General features: G+C 40.8%; 1 protein-coding gene across 2 annotated transcripts in view; it reads right to left on the reverse strand.

Moving 5' to 3' along the window:
• Window positions 1-23208, reverse strand: part of fryb (furry homolog b (Drosophila)) — a 46366-nt gene that overhangs the window by 12554 nt on the left and 10604 nt on the right. For both annotated transcript variants that reach the window (XM_029518580.1, XM_029518579.1), the window contains exons 2-47: window positions 21540-21733; window positions 19861-19914; window positions 19584-19723; window positions 19116-19206; window positions 18764-18843; window positions 18562-18642; window positions 17173-17341; window positions 16777-16869; window positions 16481-16579; window positions 14771-14872; window positions 14360-14463; window positions 14056-14164; window positions 13636-13722; window positions 12534-12705; window positions 12313-12445; window positions 11958-12065; window positions 11698-11824; window positions 11146-11259; window positions 10886-11050; window positions 10564-10650; window positions 10196-10455; window positions 9909-10098; window positions 9484-9608; window positions 8707-8764; window positions 8318-8409; window positions 7993-8165; window positions 7668-7828; window positions 7479-7589; window positions 7173-7327; window positions 6830-6929; window positions 6572-6743; window positions 6008-6258; window positions 5772-5918; window positions 5461-5629; window positions 5245-5332; window positions 4998-5071; window positions 4154-4304; window positions 3345-3448; window positions 2420-2511; window positions 2202-2295; window positions 1878-2097; window positions 1540-1691; window positions 1083-1270; window positions 850-944; window positions 528-726; window positions 115-336 (exon numbers count right to left, since the gene is read on the reverse strand). In XM_029518580.1, the coding sequence (XP_029374440.1) occupies window positions 115-336; window positions 528-726; window positions 850-944; window positions 1083-1270; window positions 1540-1691; window positions 1878-2097; window positions 2202-2295; window positions 2420-2511; window positions 3345-3448; window positions 4154-4304; window positions 4998-5071; window positions 5245-5332; window positions 5461-5629; window positions 5772-5918; window positions 6008-6258; window positions 6572-6743; window positions 6830-6929; window positions 7173-7327; window positions 7479-7589; window positions 7668-7828; window positions 7993-8165; window positions 8318-8409; window positions 8707-8764; window positions 9484-9608; window positions 9909-10098; window positions 10196-10455; window positions 10564-10650; window positions 10886-11050; window positions 11146-11259; window positions 11698-11824; window positions 11958-12065; window positions 12313-12445; window positions 12534-12705; window positions 13636-13722; window positions 14056-14164; window positions 14360-14463; window positions 14771-14872; window positions 16481-16579; window positions 16777-16869; window positions 17173-17341; window positions 18562-18642; window positions 18764-18843; window positions 19116-19206; window positions 19584-19723; window positions 19861-19914; window positions 21540-21733 (6152 nt within the window). The remainder of the gene's footprint in view (window positions 1-114; window positions 337-527; window positions 727-849; window positions 945-1082; window positions 1271-1539; window positions 1692-1877; window positions 2098-2201; window positions 2296-2419; window positions 2512-3344; window positions 3449-4153; window positions 4305-4997; window positions 5072-5244; window positions 5333-5460; window positions 5630-5771; window positions 5919-6007; window positions 6259-6571; window positions 6744-6829; window positions 6930-7172; window positions 7328-7478; window positions 7590-7667; window positions 7829-7992; window positions 8166-8317; window positions 8410-8706; window positions 8765-9483; window positions 9609-9908; window positions 10099-10195; window positions 10456-10563; window positions 10651-10885; window positions 11051-11145; window positions 11260-11697; window positions 11825-11957; window positions 12066-12312; window positions 12446-12533; window positions 12706-13635; window positions 13723-14055; window positions 14165-14359; window positions 14464-14770; window positions 14873-16480; window positions 16580-16776; window positions 16870-17172; window positions 17342-18561; window positions 18643-18763; window positions 18844-19115; window positions 19207-19583; window positions 19724-19860; window positions 19915-21539; window positions 21734-23208) is intronic.

Here is a 23208-nt window from a genome sequence, read left to right on the forward strand (position 1 = left end):
GATGTGTGGCTCTTATTATGGCTGGGTTGGTCAAAGGTCTTGGTCCAGTTTTAAGTCTGCCAAAACTTTTTTTATTATATAATTTGGATTCTAGGATCAGTAAGTTTCATCTACCTTTGACAACAGCTTGTGAACAAGGCGAAGTGACATCTGATACTCAAACTCAAAGTCTGACTCCATCAGAGAGACTGCCACCCAGAAAACAGTGGCCAGTATTGACGAAGGATGGGACACGTGGGCAGGGTCAGACAGAACGCTGGGATCGATGCGATTGGTTGACGATGTGCAGGAGCCAGGTGTTCTTCCTGATCGGCTGAGGCCATGACTGTTGCAGGCCTGTAAGTTCAAAATGAAACCGTTATCATTGTTTACATCTTACAACTAGGAAAAAAATGGAATAGACAAACTACAGTCATGTTGTCCGCACAGTCCAACCGTTAGCATTGTCCAAAAACAAATGAGTAAGAATAGAAATAAGTTTCCTCGGGCATCAGAAATTTGACCTAGTGAGAATCTTAATCTCTTGCCTGTATGCGATCCAGAGTCGCGCTGCGAGGAGGATCACTTGACTGGTTGCCACACTCTCCAAACTTCTTTGGTACCGAGTAGGAGCGTTGATGCCGTTGTGATGACAGACCAACAAATCCCGGGCCTGGGAAGTTCAACTGACCTGTGCTCTTTCTGTTCATCAGTTTGTCACTAGTCACAAAGTCTGGTGACGACGTCCTGTGCATCAAGCAATGACAATTAATAAACTGAATGCAATCAGTCATTGCATCAAATCCCTAATAAAATAAAACACCTTGTTCCAATATCACAAACAGAATGTCACAAAGAGCAGAGGCCTACCTAGTTAGAGCTGCCATCAGGTCGCTGTTTTTTAGACATTCAGCTAGATTCACCACCACGGACTCCAGCGTCAACAGCACCTCCATCACGTAGCCCTGAAACATGTGTTATCGAATTTAACAAGCATAAACATCAGCATCAACATAAATTCCCATCATAAAGGGTAAATAGGTTGTAAAGTGCCTGACGAGCTCTTTCCTGTACTGTCTCCAACCCAACAGCCTCTCATTTACCTGCACCTCATCTCCGTGCTCTCCCACCACCTCAACCAGTCGTGAGACCAGGTCAGAGACTGCGTGGTTGTTAATTGGCTGTTTGAGGGCTCTGAAGATCTGGAAGGAGCGGCCAGCATAATGACGTGATGAGCTGCACAGGGCTGTCTGCAAAGCCACATCACTCAGCTCCTGCTCCAGATGGAAGTCTGTGTCAACAGATGGGTACAAAGACAAATGATTAAAGACACAGATATATAAGCAGGCTTGTTGTGAATCAATTATCGCCTCAATGCCACAGATTAGTCCAGATTAAGTATTTCCAACGAATAATGAGAACTGAGGAGAATTGTGAAGTCTGGAAGGCTGCTTCATGGCAGAATACAGAAGAGGTTCACTACATGTGAATCCCCAGGTATAAGTGGGCCCTTATGTTTCTGCTATTCATAGAAAGGCATCTGGCTTTAACGTGACTCACCAGACTTGGATTCCTTGAAGACTGATATCACGTGGCGCAGGAAATTGGAGAGCTGCTCTGTGCTCTTGGAGTTGGGGTTCTTTGGCGTAATGTCTTCATGCACCCACAGTGGCCCAAACGCTCTGAGCAACAACAACACAGTACTCCAGGCACTGTATACCCACCACCAGTGACACCACATAAGTGTTATACAAGCACTCATACACGTTCACATGCACACAGCGTGCACCACGGTGAGACTGTAACAACAAACACTTACAAACACACAGATAGTTTACACCAAAACGCAGCAGGGCTGCAGTTAGAGTCAGACAAAACATGAGTTGAGGTGTGTGTACCTGGTGGACAGGAACTCAATGAGTTTGTTTGTCTTCTCATCTGTCTCATTGGGTGTGTTTTCAAGATCCTCCAGGTCATCAGGTGTTACAAGGGGTAAATTTCCAACACTGCCTGCAGTGCTGCCGCCACCAAGACTGGCAGAGGATGAGTTGGAGGTAGAGCTGAGACCTGAATCCACCACTGGAGATGCCTGCCACTCTCGCAGGAAGTCCGGTGCATCTACGGGAACATTATGATTGAGAATACAGAATTAATTTTACTATTGATATTTTGTTTGGAAGCTTTAAAAAATTAATAATGCAAGTTGAGCATGTTCTTCGTACGTGACTGCTGGTACTCTGTGTGATAGCTCGACTTGATGGTGAGGGTTTTATTATCACTGATCTCTCTCGTCAGCATCAGAACTGAGGCTATTACCTACAAACACAAAGTGAGGGTTCTTCAGTGGTTAGTAAAATCAGGCCAGAACTTCATAGATGAGTCTGACTGAATCACTTTCTGCTTGGCATAATAACAACAATTGTTGGGATCCCACTCTGACCTGGAAGTTGTTGTTGCAGGACAGGGCGATGAGGAGGTGGAGAAGGAGACGTTTGCTGTGTTCATACACCTCTGGTCTGTAGTGGTCCAGACCTGGACAATAAAATACACAAGATAACAACAACAACAGGATTAAGCTTCTGCACGCAAGAAAAAACAAAGACAAAACAAATTTTAATTTTTATACTATAAAACAACTATCAAATACATATTCATAGATTTTTAGTAAATATTTACCATAACCCTAACCCTAACCCAACTTCCAACAAAGGAGGTTGATTGTGTTTGTTTATATTCTGTGCTAGGCATCAAAATTTCTAACCTAACACTCAGACAAAAAAATTCATGAAACAATACAACATGGATTCTTAAACAACTTCAGTTGCACAGTAACACAGATAAGATGATAATGAACAGCCTGAACTTGAGTGTTACTATGTTGAATATGCAGACCACACAATAATAGATTCCTGCAGATCACACAGTCAAGTATGTATCCACGTGTTAGGCCCAAACGTGGGGGCTGCTGAGAAATGCAGACCTGGGGAATGTGTCATTGTCTGTGACGCAAGTCCTGTCCTGAAATGCGCCACAATGTGGGATGCAGATAAAACCTCGCACTGTCACGCCACACCTCACAGTTATTTTTGCGTGTTTCGTCAGGTGTGTTGCTGTGATGACAGTGCCAGTGGGTGAGGATTTTCTTATCTTATCATTTTTGCTGAAGGTGCTTTTAATTAATTTTAATTTTGTCTCATTGGGAGAGAAGAGGAAGACGGTCTGGAGACACATGGCCAGCAGACAAGATGAGTTTTTTACCAAGATCATATCAAACGCACACAAAATACATCTTGCCTTGACATGTGCTAAGAGAAAGATAGTGTTGACTATGTTTGGGTGTGTTTGTGAGTTCTGTGTCCACCTACCCAAGAAGAGTGCATGCAATAGCAGGGGCAGGTGTAAAGCCCAGTCTTCTCTCACGCTGTGGTCCACAACCATTTCAGTCATAAATATCACTGCAATGTTACATCTGAGGAACAGAACACATTACGTCTAGTGAGAGCATATTAAATAAGCAGAAAATATTTGCTACTCTGGGCTGCAGTGCTATATTAAGCCAAATTCAAAATCTTACGTTTATGCCCAAATTACATCAATCGCCCACAAGAAGGAACAATGATTTTGGACAATGCTTTTCTTTCACTGATTCAGTTCTTTTTCAGGAGCAACGCTTTCTATCTAATTGGTTTGACCAGCTTTGTGTGAGCTATTCAAGGAATGTGCTGGACACAAGACACATTGGAAAAAAAACAATCCATCTAAGAAACTAATGGTAATTAAGAAGACAACCTCATAGTACAGAAACTGTGTTTCCCTGGATATAAAGTTCTAATTAATGGACCAACAACCTGTTCTTCAGTAACTCTATGTTGAATAAATGCATCATAAATCTAATTTGATTCCCATTTTAATTAATTATTGTTGAGGTATTGAGACAGAAAGAGTAAATTCCCTCTAATATTCATTTCCTACATAGCAGTGATGGGACGAGCTGGCTTGGTTTCATTCTGAGCTTTATCAGACCATCTCTGAGGTGTGGGAGAATACTTTGCTTTGCTGACTCAACTGATCCCCCGCTGATAGTATCATTAGTAGCAGTCTGAGCTTAGTTTCTGAGCACAGTATTTGTGGCTGTGTTGGAGGCGATTGTCTGTAGCATGGTGATTAGTCATACCTATGCAGTGGTCCCCGAGGTGTGATGGTTTCTGGGAGGTAGTCAACCAGAGGAGCCCAGCAGCCTCCATTTACAGGCATGGGTAATGGCTGAGGATGGTTGGTCTCCAGAACACTCAGGAGCCAACCAGCATATGGTGGGAGTGGGTCACCTACAGAAACAGGACAAGTTTTAATCTCATGGTCTTTCTCTGAACTTGTTCAAAATGAACTGGTCAAAGACTGTCGAGAACAGCACTGATAAGGCAATGACAAACAGCTCAGGTTACACCACAAAAAAAATTACAATTAGACTAAATCAAACAAATTCAAAACACAAGTAAAGGTGCCAGTGGGTAGATTTTATCTTTGGAGAGACTTGGGCTAAACATTTCCCTTAGTTTCAATAAATATTTACTGTCCTGTTTTGTTACATCAGGACTACAGCTGCAAACTCATATCTGTAAAATGCTCCACACTGATGCTTAATGAAGACAGACTAAATACCAACACTGTGCTTCAAGTGATGTTTGTGTCACAGTGAGATTGGTGGCTGTAGTTTCTAGTTTCTTAAATGTGGTGAGGGAGAAATACAGTAGATTTCAGATATCGTACTCTATCTCACAACCCCTGTCAGTCTCGGCATAAAAGCTGTCAATCTGTAGACATCAGAGATCGGTGACAGTTAAAATAACTATCAAAAGTTTAAGTGGGGGAGAGAAATGACAGACAGGAAGAATCCATAGCCTGGAGCACTCTCTAAATAACAGACCACTGTAGTCCTTCTGGGGGTGTCCGCATGAGTGCACATTTTACAAGATCAGCAAGTTTGTATGTTCGCTCTCATGAGAACTAAGATGACTTACTCTTTTCATCTTCATAGGAGCCTCCAGAGCTGTTGCTGTAGCGAGACTCTAGTCTGTTGTGAGCCCTGGTCCTTCTGAGATAACAATAATGACATTAAAAGACAAATTCAGAGTTATTTATTGCATCCTTTCTTTCAAAAGTCTGACATTTTGCTGACTTATCTATATCTGCTTGAAATGCAGTGTTACGTCTGGTGAATTAATAAAATGATTGATGAATGATGAATAAAATTGTCTTAATACTTACCGCTCTTCTTCTCTGACCATCTTGTTCTCATCTGTGTCTGGCATGTTCTCCTGACCAGCCACCACAGTGTTACTGCTCGAAGTGGTGCCTACACGCAAGACAAAGTAGAGCTCATCTTAAGAAACACAGAACTGTCCAACACATAAAAAAGCTGTGGAATTCAACTGAACAGTCAGTATTAAGATGAAAGAGAGCACAAGGAAACTCTCCTCTCACCTGTCTGTGAGGTGGAGGCTTTGTTGCTGGCAGCGAAGCGGTAGAATGGAGGATTGTCACAGTGCAACACAACTGGGTTGACTGGGTCGGTCTGCTGCAGCTCAAACAGGAGCTCCTCCATAGTCTGGATCGTGTTGTTGCGACACAAGTAGATCACCACCTTCTTGATCTAAAAACATATTCAAATATACAGTTTTAATTGCTTTTCCTCCCATTACATTAAATCATCTACACCCATTATTTTTGTATTAGTGATTCATATTTCATTATCTTTTAACCATAAAATATTTACCAACTGAGTTTACACTTACATAAGGTAGCAGTATGGTATCACTGCTGACGCCACACAAGCTAATAAGGAACTGCAGAGTGATCCGTAAGTTGTTGCTCCACCTCTCGTTGGACACCAGAGCGTTCCAGGCGTTCTCAATTTCTGGCCCAGGAACCTCATCTCCATACTGATAATGTAAAAAAAATCAGTTGAAAGCCAGGAGATGTCCCAGGTAAGGAGTCATTTGACAAAATGAGCACAAAGATGTCTTCCCACCTTAGCGGTCATGAACATGAGGTTGTTAAGCACCAGTGAGGTTGCCTGAAGGGAGCCCCAGCCGTTTCCTCGCAGACTTGGGGGCAGACCCTGAGCCTGACCACGAGGTTCTTCCTCTGGTGTGCAGGGGCTCGAGGCGGGAGGCAGGAGGCCAGTGTCCACTAGCTCGATATTGCTAAGCCACGGTAGCAGGTAGGAAAGCATGATCTGTCTACCATTGGGGTGTGTTGTTGGGAAACGCTGGCTCACCTCTGCACAGGTACAAAAAAAAAAAAACAAAAACAAAAAAAAAACAGAAGAGTTCATGTTTTCAGCATTTTCTGGAAGGTGAACATTGTCCAAACGTTGGTCAGTAACAAAAGAAACAAAATTGAATTAAATGCAACATTTGTCTTGAGGAGAGTAATGGAGAGTTTTGACTGAGCAAGAGCTGTTTTGGAAGGCATCTTAAAATGAGGATGACAAATATGATAGGATTCTTTTCTCGGCTGTTTTCTGGACATTGTGTGCTTGGTCACACAAAAGCACAACATTGCCTGCACAGATTTATCATCAAGTATTTACCTGAGAAAAGAGGCAGCGTGAGCTCTGGGTACATGCTGGCCAGCTGGATGGAGAGTTGAGACAGGTTGACACTGTACAGAGGAGGCAGGGGGCCATGTGTCCCATACAAAATATTACCAGGCTTCTGCTCCACCATCCGCTTTGAGTACGCACACAGCTTAGACTCCAGCACCTGCACGTCATTTATCAAAACAGTTTTGACTTGGCTTTGTGTGCAATTAATAAACATTGGCTTGCTAAGTGTGTGTGTGAGTATACCTGCATCAGCTGCATGGATATCTCATATATTTCTCTGCTGGTGTCTGATGCTTTGAACAGAACCAGATTGAGCAAGGTCACTAGGTCACATGGGTAATTCCTGGGAAAATAAGGATGAATGCTCCTTAGTTGCTGGTTACAGTGAAAACTACCTCAACAATAATTAAAAATTTAAATTTTAAAGAAAAAGTGAGGGCAGTGTGGACAATGACAGGGTGATTCACTGTTCAGATAATCAAAACGTTATTTTAAAAAGAACAACATGACAAGAGATTTTTTTATTTTATATTATAGCATACAGATGAGAGGCTGTTAGGGTGTTTCCCGTGTCATTTTTCACTACCTGTTGCCACAGACAGTGGCAATGGCCTTGAAGCAACCACATGCCAGTTGGTAAGATCCAGTGAAGCAACGATCCACGGCCCAGTTGAACAGGTTGATCTGGTCTGGGTTCAGTTCTAAGAGCAGAATCACCACCTCACACCCCAGACGATGCACCTATAGAAAAGATGTTGTGTTTGACATATTTAGGCACAAAATGAGCTACAGCTACAAATTCTTAATACATATCCAGGGAATATTTTTAGGAAAAAAAAACTGCATATAGACAGCCGCTATGCAAAGAGTTAAAGGCAAAACACTGACATACCCGTAGGTCGTGACAGGCCAAGATGTTGTCAAGCCATTTGTAGAGATACCCATCAGTTGACAGACCCACATTGTCGAACACTGGACCGCAGCATAGAACAGCTGACATAGCCTAAATAAGAAAAGTTAAGTTCAGTTGCTAACAAATATAATGAATCCTGCTGTGTAGTAGGGTTCATGTGTCACTTACTTTGAGAGCACAGTACTGGTAGCGAGTGATCTGGTGGTTGCGGTCACTGTATCGATCGAGGGGAGTGAACATGACGCTGAAGGGTCCAGCCCATTGGCTGAACAGGATGAAGAGATGGTGTCTCAGAGACTGTTGAGGGAAGAGGAAGCGCCTGTGGTGGACTGCATAGACGGTGTGAGTGGAAAAAAAAAAAAGACCATTTGTACTAAATAGAATGAAAATAGTTTACAGAACACCACTGATGCCACAATGGCAGAATTAAATACTACTATATGACGGATGTACAGTAGCATGATATGCAGTATAGTATTGCAAAATGATTTACCAGGAACACACTGAATGAGGTTGGCTATCATCCCACTGAAATGGGCTCTGATGTCTTTCAACACGTCCAGCTCTTTCTCATTCTCAGCCTCCAGAAGCATCCGGGTTAAATCCACATACTCAAGGAATAAGGCGCCCAGAGCCAGGGAATCACGCTCCAGGGCTCCATTGGTGCTGTAGAGGAAGTAATCACAGAGATCTCTTATGTTACATAAAAATGGTATGTCCATTGTTTAAAGTTTAAAGGACTAATGATCACAGTTGTATAGGTTTTTCAGCCAGAATGCATGAGGAGAGACAAAAACAAAACATCATCAGTGTGCTACCTGTCACTTATAACTCCTGCATTGGCCAACAGCTCAAAGATCCTGAGTAGCTGCAGCCTGAGAAGATCCCTCCTCTCTCTGCGCTTCTTGTTCTGAAAGTACAGAAAGGTTTTCAATTGACTATAAAACATACTGGGGAATATTCAAATCATAAGTAAAGAATGTCAATTACGCAGCTGAGATAAAATAAACATATACAGCAAACATGTTTTTTAAGGAGAAAGTAATTCCACTTTACATTAGCAGACTAATGACTTATAAATACATTTTCATAAATAATTCATTATTTACTCATAGAAAACATCTTGAATTGCTACAAGCTTGGATTAGTAAATCATATATAATACACTAGGAACAAGTGTATGTGCGTGCATGTGTATGTCTGTTACCTCAGGCCTGCGTTCCAGGGCTTCCTTCATCAATGGATGGAGTTCTTCAACAAGCTCTCTGCAGACACAAAGGATCAGAGGGGTTAAAAATCAGATGACTGACTCATTGCAGACTTGCTCAAAAAATTGATCAAATTTTTCTCCCTTCGACATAAAGGATTGTCTGATTTTAGGGATTAGTGTGGTTTGTAGCCTTTTTTTTTTCATCTTGTGCAAACCCAAATGTCACAAGGCCTATAACCATCCATCAGCAACCATAATAACATTATTAAAATTTGTCTGGTGAGAACATAATCCCTTTGTTAACAGTGAGTACCCATTTGGAAAACATTTCGAGGTTAAAAATGGCTGTTTCTCTTTTCAAATGAAATACCTCCTTTACAATAGAACCACTGTATTTTGAAAAAATGAAGATACATCTTTGTCCTTCAAAAAATTCCCTAACAGAGCAGTGATTTATTTTTCTCTCTGAACATCAGAGAGGTATGTTGCTCATCTCAGTTATGAAGGGAATGTGCAGACAGATGGAATTAAGTAATAGATTAAGGCACAAAACAGAGAAATGAAGCTCATCTTTCGTCTTTGTCTGTGACTTTCATTCCTACAGATCATCCATTTTCTGTTGAAATCTAAATCTATCCAATGTGCAAAAGCAAAAGCTTGTTTTTGATTTGAACAACAAATAAGAAATCAGTTTTCACTAAAAACAAATGCTTATACACATTTCAGAATCTAAAAACTGCATGTAACAGGTGAGGGTGTGCATTGATCCAGTACCTGAAGACCAGAGCATTTGTGCATCCAAACCCCAGAACCAGAGACTCTGTGATCTCCAGGCTCTCAGCTCTCATCAGCGGAACAAGCTGCTTTAAAAGCCAGGCTACTGAGGGAGTGCCTATGACCTGAACCAAAAAACCAAAAAACAAAAACACATCAGAATGATACAAATGAAAATCAAATGTTGCTTTCTTCAGGGCGCAAAAATAAGTATTTTCACTCAGAGCTGAAAGGATTAATCAATCAGACACTGCAAATGTAATTTAATCTGCAACTATTTTGATAATTGATTAAATCATGCAAATATATTAGTCATTCTCTGGTCAGAGCAGATGTGAGATTTAGTTGTTGTTGTTTGTCTGTTTCATATTATTATAAACTGAAATTTCATGGCTTTTGGACTATCTGTTCTGAAGGACACACACCTTATTGTCGTAGGTGACACTGCCGTCAGGTGTGGTGGCGGTGATCTCTGGTGTGGAAGCTCTAAGATGTCCGGGGGACATGATGCTTGGCTTAGCCACACCTAGACACATGATCAGGTAGTTACGCCACAGTGAAATGTAGCTGTCACTGGAGCCTGCTGTGCTGGTCTTCTTAGCATTCACTGGGCTGCTGTGAAAAGAGGTAAAAAAACAGAGTAGGTAGTTGGTCTTTCATTTGTACGTGACAGATGTCTGAAATACAAAGTAATTAATATGTGTTATTGTACTTGGGGTCAACCAGTGGCAGCAGCAGCTGCAGCCTAGTGAAGGCGTAGGGCCAGGCATATCCCAGGGCGATGGGGCAGTGTTTGGGTAGGTGCTCCTGCCGCAAGAAGATGTGCAGACAGAGCACCCATGGGTCCTTCAAACACTGTGCAAAGATCCAGACATGGCTCGGGCTCTTCACATCATAGGAGCTGCTCACCAGTCGAGCCGTCCACTCCACCAGCCACTGCAAGTCAACGTGGTGGCTGAGCGGCAAGGTGGACTGAGGGGGGAGGGGAGGGATGAATTATACACAGCAGCAAAAGCAGCAAATAAGAAAGCTGTAATATAAATAATTGATTTGAGGCACTTATTTTAACGACATACTTACTGAGTCAGATACAGCCACATGAACAAAGCTGTCCATTACTTGAGGGCTCAGTTGGTCCATGACCTCTATCATGGGTTTGTCATCATCCTGACAGGGGACACATTTATAGAATCAGCTATTTTTGAAGCTGCATCATACAGTGTGAGAGAATTCACAGCAACATGTGGTACAACTCTGATCACGCCCACAGTCACATGACTCTCCTTCTGTCTATTTCCATCTCTTGTATCTTTGTTTAGAGACAATTTGCCACCAGCTGTCTGTTACATTTGTCATTACACTGTATATATAGAAAGCAGATGGTGAGTTTCATGTACTGTACCTCAGCATGTCCCAGAGCTGTGAAGAGGCAACGGATTTCTCTTAATACACCGACCGCCAACTTCCTCGTGCTGATCTGACATGAGCAGAGAAGCAGCAGAGCCAGGCCCTCAACTGCATGTAGCACTGAGCAATGAGGACTTCGCTCCGGTAGTCTCGGGCTGGCCTAATGGAGACAGTAAAATGAGAGGGAGGTTAGTAAAAGTAACAAGCATGACTTTGTTTTAGCAGTCAGGAAGCTCAGCTGTGGACTGTACAAACCTCAACTCCACCTCTCATCTTCCCCTGCAGCTGCAGAGCTAACCTCCACTGTGTGAGCAGCTGGAGCAGGAGCTTCACCGAGGCATCCTGCAGACCCTGATGTGTGTCTTGGACCTGGAATGCAGGGACTCCATCACTGTCACTATTTTAGCATTAGACGTAAATTCAGGAAGCATCATGCTTTTTAGAACACTCCAGTTGTGTTTTCCCTGTGGCTTATGAAGAAGATAATTTTGCAACAACCTACTTCGATCATAAACCACAGAGACAGACAACCAGGGGCAACATTTTATGGGTTTGGGTTGGAAAACAATTAAACTGCATGCAAGAGATGATAAAGCTGTGTTAACCTACTTTAAGACTTTTAGTTTGTTTTTAATTTGACTTGGAATTTAGGCATTTAGGATTTTGGGTGATTATCGTTGTGTTATATCTCCTGTTAAAAACAGTAACAGTTTGGTATAAACAATGGATGTGTGCTTTTAGCACAGAAAGAATTATAAGAAAGAAGGTTGACAGGTTAATGTAGGTTACTGTCAAGTGCAGTCATACCTCACGTAGGAGGAAATGTGTGTAACCGAACAGGACGTCTTCCCTCCAGTCTGAGAAATCCAGCAACAGGCTCTGCAGAGAGTTCTGGGAAATAAGACGAAGCTCATCGTCCATGTGTACAGTAAGGCTGAGGGAGGGAAAACATCAACAAATCAGGGTAGAGAAGATCATGCACACAGAAGAGACCATAATAGGGTTCTAAAGAGATTAATGACGGAAAAAAAAAGAAAAAAAAAAAGGTTGTTGTGTCTGTAACTGACCGTGAGAGCAGGTCAATGAGCTCAGGCTTGGACATGCCATCAGGAAGGATGCGAGGAATAGCAGCCACACATGTCCTGAACAGGTCAATTTTAGGTTTCCTCTCACCACTGTCAAACATGGAGGTAAATATTAAACACAATTCCTCATTCCTGAAAAACTTAAAAAGTTTAAACAGGATGAAATCTTTCCACCTTTTCAAACTCAAAATACAGACAAGTTGTGTTTGCACAAACTAATATTATTTATCATTATTTATCAAGCAAGAGTTCAGACAGTAAAACAGCACAATGTGAATCAAACAGATTACTAAAAGTCTAAAAATCGTTTCAGTTGTTGCACGTTGTAGTTACATACGTGATCATGTCCTCTGGTTCTTTGTTGAGCATCTGCACACTGGTGAGCATCATGCAACGTCCAACCTCCTTGTCCAAATGTCTCAGGATGTTGTCCAGAGCCTTTCGCACCTGCGAGTAGTACAAGGACATTCCTGGGGGGGAAACAAAGACAGAACGAAGATGGAGTTAAGGAACACAGCCAACTTAGACTAGTTTGAAAGCCTCCGAACACAAACAGACCTATCAGTTTGGCTTCCTCTTCAGTGAGCGTCTTGCTGAGATAAGTTTTCTTCTTCTTCAGAGAGTTTCCAGAAGGCAGAGTGGCTCCCGTGTTGGGCATAGGAGGCTCTCCGTCTTTCTGCTGCAGAGCATCTGCTATCACCAGGAATGCCCGGAGACCTATGTTCATACGCTAGAACAAAAATGATGCAAAGCTCAGCATTACCACATGAAGAGCATTAATGAATGTGAGCCACTAAGACGGACATCTTACAAATGAATATGAATGTTTATGTGAGAGGATTATCTGAAAAACAAATTCAATAATTCAGTGCTGCTCAATAAAGAGAATTGTTTTTTCTGATTAAAAGTGGTCCTACAGTTTCTTTATTTTATGTTCAGTAATCACAATCTACATTTACAGCATGTATACAATTCATTATTTATGTATTCATTAACTGTATATTTTACTGCAATTCTAAATATTGCTGTATGGATCAAAACATACCACAATGACATTCAAAATGTCTAAATTGATGTTGAAGTATCACTTCTTTAATTTATTCTTATTTTTTGCCAGACTGTGACACCTATATTATTATATTAAAGCCCAGCTGTAGGCAGGTCAGCAGAGGATACGAGTGGGCTGTATTGACAGCAGCTAAAGAATAGTGAGCTACAAAGCCTTGATTAGCTCCTCTGTCCAACTCCAGACCCCCAGATTCTTTTTCACTGCTGAATTTGCAGTCTTCCAACCCAGCTTACACTGATTCCAGTCACATCAATAGAGGCAATTTATTAGATTCAAGAATTTACTAGAATGAATTCTTTGCACTTTTCTATTATGCTGCAATAATTATTATTGGTTTGTTTCTGTTCATGTATGCAGAATCCTGTGAACACATATGCTCCATGTCTCGGATCAATGCTACAGCTGAGATGGTGGTTATTCATTCTGGTGACACATTTATTCCCTGAGCTTCCAGTTACCTTCCCCGCCGACTGAAAACGAAAACCAACTGACTACAAATAAAAACTAGAATGCTCACCCTAACGTGGCCCTGGGGATACAGTGTTGACTGAGTGCACAGGATTGAATGTCTGTGTCTGCTCTCAATTTTACCTCTGGGTTAAGACTGAAGGCTTTGGCAGGTTTCCCAACACTCAGCAGGTCAAATATGATCTCCTTCATAGCAAAATCCAGTCTCTCCTGCACAGGTCAAAAATATAGGGATTAAAGGATTTCAAAGTTGATGCAATATGATGCAGCAGGAACATCTGGTCTTATTCATTTTATCTCTATTTAAGTCAGGAAAATGTACATTGGTGTTCCACACTGCTGAGAAATAACAAATATCTTGTATGAGAGCAGTACTTACCATGTCTTAAAGAGCCATAAATTCTTTAATGGCATGTCAGAGTTAGTTTCAAAACCGAAACCTCCCATACAGCAGTGTTTTATTTATGTCCTTTGACCTTATGAGAAAGAACCAACCTCTATGCTTTAGTCATTTGTACATCCGAGTTTATGTGTGATACACACCTGAGCAATAAACTGGATAATCTTGACAAATATATTAAGGGGCATATCTCTGGGCACAACACTCCGGCTTCCCTTGGGAAAAAGAGTGGAGGTGATGGATGTCAGACGACTGAGGAAGGAAGGAAAAAGGGAAATTTGTAAAAATCATTTATGCTTCCGAAAAGAAAGCACCATTTTCTGTCTAGGTACTCTGTCCATGGTGACTGGAGCAACATTTTGAGACATGTTGATGTTACATTTCAAACTACATGTCACATTTTAACACTTGAAATTTAAAGTAATGGTTTTATACAATGGATCTTACCTTTGTGTTCCAGTGTTGCTCTCACACTTAATTCGTATCATGTAAACCCACAGCAGGCGGTAGAGTGATTCCAGAGCCACACGAGCCATCTTAGGATCTTTATTCTGCATTCACACATGACCATGAATCATCAAACTGTTACTGAAGTCTTAATGCGCTCCCATCATTTCTTAACCTGAAATTGTTCCCTTGAGGCAACACATAATGAAGGCTGATTTTATTGGAGTGGTATTAGGTAATGCTGCAGCAGTTTGTTGGATAAAGTTCAGTGATGTGTGTGTGTAAGTTTATTACTTTGTCAAAACTTCTGCCAAAGTGCTAGAACGTACTGCATAGTGGTCTATCTTAATAAATAAAACCAAGTTATCATAGTTCTCTGACACTTGCATTGATATGCACACTAAGACTGACCTTGAGGTTTGACAGGCAGTTGTTGAGAAAAATGTGCCAGCGGCTGAGGAAGAACTGCTTCTGACTGACACACAGAAGGCAAGTCACCAGAGGATACAGAGCCTGGTGTAGAGTGAGAGAGCAGATGGGAGACATTTGCATCAGGCATTTCAGCATGACAAGTGGTAAAATATCACTATCACAATATCTGAATACCAATTCAGAGTTCATCAGATGATGAATGTAAATATAAAAGAATCACTTGAGACTATAACTATGGAGCTAATTATTTTTCTTTACCTGCTCTATAGACATACAATCATTTAATGAAGTCAAGTCTGATAACTTGTGGATGGATAATTATATTATTTGAGAGTAAGTATAAATAAAAAAATAAATAAAAAAATAAAAAATAAATAAATAAATAAATAAATATCACAATTCTGTTCTACTTGTTTCTGGCCCTCAAAATCATTTTTTTTCCTCAATCGTCTATATCCCTTTCTCTTAAATTAGATATATTCAACAAAAGGAAAATCTTCTCTCTGTGTGTTTTATCTTACCACCAGGTTTCATGAAAAGCGCATTTATAAATTGTGGAGGAATGTTTTCCTCTTCGTTTCTTGGAAAAAATTAAAACAACACAAAAAACTGATACTACATGTTCACAGAGCAAGACTACACATCACTGATTTAAACTTAAGTTCACTTACAGGAATGTGAACTGGCTGTCTACTCAACTCAAAGTCTACATGAAGATCATTATTAAACATGCATGCGTTGCTAATGGTCAGTGGGAGACTGGCTACGCCCTTGTCATGAATGGTTTTAGAAATGCAATGTTTGACAAGTATATCATTTAGCTGTCACTCCTTATCAAAGTCACTGTTTGTTATCTGTCTTTCTCCCATTTCAGCTTCTCCTTTCCTAATGTGCTCAGAATGTAAAAGAATAACAATTACGGAAAAGCACCAAATGGCTGTCATTCCTGGCATGTCTGCCCATTCAGCCCTGACACTGTAGGTTATTGTTTGTTTGTGTTCATGCCTTTGCACTGTGGAAGCACTACGTATGCAACGTGGTGGGTCAAGTCCTCAATGCACAAATTGCTTGGAGCATTTGGAGAATCTTTAGAGGGAAATATGCACACTGGTTGAGTCAGATATCTGCACTGCTGCAGACAGAGGCAGACGGAGCCATGCACAATATCACAAAAAACAACAAAGGCTGTCCTTCAGTTGATTCAACAGTATTTCTAAGGCCATTTCTAGAAGTTTTTATTTCACATGTTTTACAGAAGGACTGTGTTCAATGGGCTATTTCAGTCTCTAGTTTCTGTAAATGCAAAGTGGAACATTACAACAACGCACTGACATAATAAATGTATTCCTAAACAGTTTTTTAATAAGCTCTAGTAAAGATTTGACCTAACAACAGAGTTACAGAGGAGTTTTATTGGATGCTTGCTCATGTCATACCTTTACCTTAATAAGAGAGATGGACTGCATTTAATTTGATGACTACATCGTCTACAGCCATGATGAGAGCAAACACTGCCCATCTGGCATCGCTTCAGAAACTAGCCTGTGTACTGGATACAGCACTCTCGTCTCCTTCCCATGAAGCGATAAAAGGTCACATGTTGGTGAGTTGCAATAAGTGCTCTCACCAATTGCAGTGATGGAAAGGAAATGAAGAAAGATAAGCAACAGACTATGGGGAGAAACTTACCAGAGAGTGTTTTTTCCTAGAGGACAGGTCCAGTGTGGTATCGTACAGACTCTCTACAAAATTTCGTAGACACGGCACGTTCACCTCATTTTTCACAGTCTGTTGGAGGACAAATTTTGCAGAAGTTCTGTAAACATTTTCCTTTTGAAAACTGGTTTTGATGGTGTTGTCTTTCTACATAACCATATGATACATATGATGTAACATATTTAGAGAAGCGGATATACTGTGAGTGGTAGAGAAGAAACACATATAGACTTTTTATTTAAGAGGCAAACAGACAGACATGCACTCACAGCAGCAACTGGTACAAGTATCTCCACGAAGAGTCCGGCTAATGAGTGTTTAATATCTTTGTCCTTCACTTCCAAAAAATACTGTGCACACTCCTACAGGCAGAAAAACACAAAGAATCAAAGATAGGTACGTGATAACTTTCTGAATGCAAAGTCACTGATTCAAATGCTTTTACAACTGCAATTACCATTAAAAGACCAATATGAAAAGCACTTAAAACCAAATTGCTTTAGTGAAACTTCTTAGCAGCTGACAGAGCAGCTATATGAGCAGTACTCAGCTGCTAGATATGAAATGTAGGCAGAGGAAGAGTAAATTCATAAAGCAAAGCCTCTTTACAGTTAGTTGAAATGTCAACAACAGGTGGGGCACTGAGTGCTTTCAGCTCATTCTACCTGCATGAACTGGAATGAGGCCTCAAAGTCTTCCACCGGGTACATTTTGATGCGGAAGAACTTGAGTCCCATGATGAGGCTGATGGTGGATTGTATCACATAAGGGCTCTGCTCCTTCTGTCTCAGCTCCTTCAGCTCAGAAATGAACTTTTTTCTTACTGCTGGAAACCTATTGAGAAAATGGTGGCAGACGTAAAACAGCCACTCTTCAATTTTAATAAATGCCCACATATTTGTGTCTCCGCTGAGTGCTGTAGTTAGCGGATTAGCGGCAATATTTAATTCATGTTTGATAATATCATGTACTTTGCACAATATTACATGTACACGGTGTGTGTAAAACAGTGCTCTGCAATCCTATATTTAGAATGGCATCTGGAAGGGTGGAGTGAATGTATGTGTGTGCATGCACTTGTTTTTAGGGCGTCAGTGTTTTTCTGCATGCTTTTGCGTGCTTCACATGGGGGTGGTCACAACGGTTAAGTAAGCTGAACAGCCATAAGCAGTGTTTAGTTCTGAGTGGTAGCTAAGATACAGACAAACACTGTGATCTATAAATTAAGCTCACAGATAACGCTCAGATTGTTCATGTATGACTCTACATTTTCATTATCCACCATTTATAATCAGGTGGACAACCCAACATCCCAAGGCAGAGACTACACTGAGTAAATTAGATCTTGTATCAATCTTGTATTAAATCAACGAACAAATTTGTGTGTGTGCGCGCGTGACAGTTGCAACTAAGCCATCCCGTGAACACATGCCACAGTAATAACCTCTCATCTCTCATCACCCACACAAAATTTCACAGGTTGACATCATCTGCTGTCATTATCCTCAGTTGCCATCATGCACACACTAACGTGTTTACCAACACACACACAACCAGACTACAAGCACACAAAACACAAATAGCATTTTTTATCAGTGCTTCTGCTGAAAATGGGGTCAGGAGGAGGACAGGTAGCTCCTGTAACTACACATTCACACTCTTCAGCCCACAGCAGCAATATGACCTGGATCGCAAAATCTGTTTTGACTCAGGGCAAAGACACAAAGAGCCTTATTCTAAACTGTCAAAATTAATTCAACTGAGTGAGTATCATACCTGCCCCTTGAATGGTGGCCAAAAAATAAGGGCAATTTTAAATTCTTTAGCTTTTAACACACCCCAACTTCATCAGCTCAGAGACACATGATGAAATTACATTTTTGAATTTACACAACATAGGAAGATAGGAAATTGGAGATTGCCCTACGACTTTATATAAAATTTACACAACTTATTAAAAAAAGTCAACAGATACTATTAACTTTCTACAGTTATACTAATACACATGCAGAAATAAATATTAATTTCCATAAAGTAGCAAACATCTACTATACCTGGACTGAGCTACAACTCCCACTACTTCAGCATAGAGGTCAGCCACAATGTGCATGTTGCCTGTGTTGGGTCCCAGATACCTGAAAGGTAAACACAAACATCAGTAACTAGCACAAATCATGCTGTGTAGCAATGTAGCTGTAATACACATATTTCATTTCATTTCATTTCAACTATTTTGTTAAAAGTTATCATACTAACCCTTCCTTGTATTTGAAGTGCTTGAAGGCCAGGTTTATAACTTCTTGGATGAGTCCATCTAAAAGAGGATGGAGAGGGATCTGGATGGACAGAAAAAGTTCTAATTCAGTCCTGTCACTTGATACATCATAAAAAAAGATGAATGTAAATAAGAAGTGCTATTTCCCCGTATTGTGTGAATTCAATTTTGTATTCGTATTATAAGAGTCATACAAAGGGAAACAAAACATTTTTTATTATGTGAAGATCACACTTTAATTAGTTGGTTAAAGTTAAACCCCCATTATAACAGATTTGAGGAGGCATACAACACTTGAACATGCAGTACAGCCAAGTACGACGTGGGACTTACCTGCTTTAAAACTTCTATAAGCACGAGAGAAAAGATGAAGTCTATTGCTAAGTCTCTCCTTTCCAGTAAGTAGTCCTTCTGCTGCTCATCACTGTGACAGATGGAGAGAAACAGAGATTCTTCAGACAGAGATTATTCACCCCACTCACTTTAATGGTGTTGGTTCTGTTTGCGCAAACACCTGCTCTTGCTCTCGTGCCAGTCAATTTGTCACACACAAAAATGAGTTTTAATTGAATTTCCATTAATCAATTAAATGTAAGAACCATCTGTTCCATCATGTAACTTGGTGTTCTCAGAGTGTTTGTTTGAGATTTGGAGCTTCTTCAAGGAGGACAACAGTGCCTGTGCAGTTTTGTCCTTTGGTTTTATAGGCTCCTACTCAATGGTTTTAGTTACACTGATGAGTGTACAAAACAGCTAAGACTGGTATGAGTATGTGACTGTGTTACTGTGTGTGTCTCTCACTTCTTTGATTTGGTGTTCGCTCTAGGTCGGTATTCATGGGACTCGTCCTCCAGCCCGTTCTGCCTCTTGTACCAGTCAAAGAGAGTCCTCAGGATAGATGGCAGGCAGTACTCTGCTAGAGAACTCATAGTGCTGATCAACTGCAGGGAGGGAAGGTGGGAGGGAGGGAAGAGTGAGAAGTTAATCTCATTCTGAGAAAAAGGGCAGGTTTATGACCAGTGGTTAAAAAAGGGGTGGCATGTATCACTGACATTGTGTCAATGTCAGTTGCACAGACCTGGTCAAACTGTGGGTCCTCTCCTCTCTGCAGAGATTTGTTTAGTGGCTTCTCCTGTGAATTAGAGTAGACAGATAGAAAACATTCATGTCAGAGGAGATCGGGCAGGTTATCAGACAATCCCCAAAACCTTCTGTCTTTTCTGTAACATGTTTTCATGGTGATGCTTAAACATGAAATTTTTGACAAGCATCGAAGCTGTTGCAATCGGACCAATCGACCACATTTAAAGGCGTCAGTGCTGTCTGAATTAGTTTCAGCTGTTTGCCTCCACCTAAACTTTTAACTTTTAACCCTGCAAGTAGTGAAGCTTTTTAAACCTGTGCTGGTGTCTTTCAGAAAAAAGATAAAATTCTTTAGAAAAAATTTTACTTTGAAGTTTTCAGCCCAGAGAACGGATTAAACAAGGCTGCTATGAACTAAACTTGTTATGTTCCTTTAAGTACACATACCCAAGCTAAGCACCAATAAACATATAACAGGAAAGACCCCTAATAAAAATGCACATTTTAGATTGCGTTCTGACATTCTGATTTATTAATTTGCCCTGACTAAGAAACCCCCGAACTAATACCCCAACTCAAATGTGTCGAGCACACTCACTGTCATTCAGTCCAATATGTAACATGAGACTTGATGCTTAAGTTACAATACGTCACACATATTTGGTTGGTACTGCAAGCAGAAAAAGTGGATATAAATATGGGGACATGGGACTCCTCGACATCTACTTAACAAGCCATTTAGTTTTTCTGATCAGGTCTCATGTGCTTCTGTGTATGTACGATTTAAAAACTACTGCGCTTGTCATACACCTGTTTAAAAAGCAAGGTTACAGGAACTGAGGTCTGATCCAGCTGAATAATGGCCAAAGTGTTACTGTTGCTTAAAAAAAAACAACAACAAAACATTATGATTGATAAAATGCCATGTTAAATTGTGTTATTATCAGCATATGAATTCTTGAGGTGTTTGTTTTGTAGGGTCTCAATGAACTTTGACCTTTACTCACTTTACCCCTTAAGAAAAGTTGCCTTTCATGGCAGATATTCTGAAACTCACTCCGGTGGTGTTGCTGTTGCTACCACCGCAATATAATAACTTCATCAGAAACAGAAACATCCAACATCTACCTACTGTGCATCAAGACAGACAATGCAAAAAAAAAAAAAAATCATGTTTCTGGCTGCAGAAGCATGGAAATGTGTTTGTCTGATGGAAAACAATTCAGAGCTGTGGCAGCTTCACAAATACATCAGACTTTGGACAGAAAATAATAATTAAAAAAAAAAAAGAGCAGAAAATAGGCCTTGAAAATCAACATTATAGATGGACTTGAGTTTGTGTCTGCATAGTCTCACTTTTTTCCTGTGCGCTGTGCTAGACTTAGGTGTAGTGCATGCTGGCACATGCCTCACTCCTCATGACTGTGCAGATATATGGGCAGATTGAGATATGTGTCATATTGTTGTTATATTTAATGAGTAAGCCGAGAAGCTTAGTGTGGACTATTCTGGAGAAATGTACACCGCACTTCCTCTGCATAAAAAAATGACTGTCATAAAAAGCCTTTATATACTAACGCAGTCAGATAAAATGTCGACATGGTTGTAACCTGAGAGAGACGGCATGGGAAATATGGACAAAACAATATGACAGATCAATGCAAAGTTGCTCACCAGTGGTTCGGCCATGATGATGCGGATCTTGCGTTCGGAGAGCAAGGTGAAGTTGGCAAAGAGGCTTTTCAGGACGAATTCGCCCGGCTTGCTCTCGGGGTCCACGTTGACAGGAGCCATGACGACAGGACCCTTCCTCTCTCCCAAGGTTCCACTGACTGGAGGGAGTTGGGGCTTGAGTCCCACTGGAGAGGCTGGGCAGAGATAGGACAAGTCAGTCTGAAATCTCTTTCTCTTCTATTAACTCTGAATGGAAAAAAATACTTAATGCTTTAAGTTTTAGAATTATGGCTGCCATAATTTAGGAGGATCTAAACAGGAATGTTGATGGAGTGAATTACCAATCAGCACTCATACATATTCTTAACATATAAACAACACATTCAGGCAACATGCAGAGCAATTTCTGCTTTGAAATGTAGACATGAATGTTCAGATAAGTGACAGTAAATTGCTTTGATACTGAAGAAAAAGATTAGTCTTGCTTCACAAACACTGCTGCATCTCCATCTGCAGACTGTGTTGAGAAACAGCCAAGTCACCCCATTCCTAACAGAAAACCTCTGGTGTAAAGTTGTGTACTAACACCACTTATGCCCATCTGATGTGCAGCTAGTAATTCTTCACCCAGTTCTGCGACCATGATGTAATCTTCACACGCCAGCAGTTGAGAAACAGTCTTCTCTCTTTGAGTGCTCTAATATGCCTTAGAATCTGTATGCGTCAGAATCATTTTGTTATTACTGTAAAGTTATAATCCTCAGCCATGACTAATTAATGCTGATGCACCGTCCAGGTTTGACTACACTTTCTAGGGACACAGATGGATGCACACACTCACACAAACACTTGATCTGCAGTCCATGTTTTGTCAGCCTTCTGATTTCATCATTAAAACAGAGCATTAATAACTCTTGCAAGACATAATGATAAAAAAGAGAAATACATGCAGAGTGGGTGGTGTTCAGAAACACGGGCATTCCACGCCACATGTCTCTTAGAATAATCACATCATTCTCTTAAAAACTAACAAACCCATCACATTTCCTGAGCATTAGTGATTCTGCTTTCCAAGAGCTCAAAATAAACGCACTCTGACCTACTGGTCCTGTCAGCCAATCGCAACCAATATGTTAACACAAAAAACCAAACACACATTTCAACATTAAAGTGGAGCATACAGAGCAGAAGAATGGGATTTTTTCCCCTGAAGTGATAAGTGAGTGTGAGTTAACAACTCTGTCAGTTTTTACTGACCTTTCATCACCACGTGACCTGACCTCACTGGGGAGGTGAGATGTACACGGATACAAATGCCCAGGCAGGACAACACTGCAAGTCTCACTCAGCACAGCAAATTATTTGCACTCAACCAATGCAAACATGCATGAACATGAAAACGCACCACTGAACGCTTACCAAGACCCTTGATGAAGCTGATAACACTAGCCCTGCTCCATTTAGTTGGCATTTCCATGTTGAAGGCACTCAGACAGAGAAGCAGATGCAGTGGGTTGAGGTGGGTAAAACGGGAGCGCCCCGTAGAATGGAGGATGACTTGGACACTGTGTTAGGGTGGGAGGCTGAGTAGTTTACAGGGTGTTAAACACAGCTCCCATGATTAATAAATCTAAGTAATTCCTTTCAGGAGAGCAAAGTCTGTCTTTAT

The sequence above is a fragment of the Echeneis naucrates genome, chromosome 14, assembly GCF_900963305.1.
Source record: "Echeneis naucrates chromosome 14, fEcheNa1.1, whole genome shotgun sequence".
Classification (NCBI taxonomy): Eukaryota; Metazoa; Chordata; class Actinopteri; order Carangiformes; family Echeneidae; genus Echeneis; species Echeneis naucrates.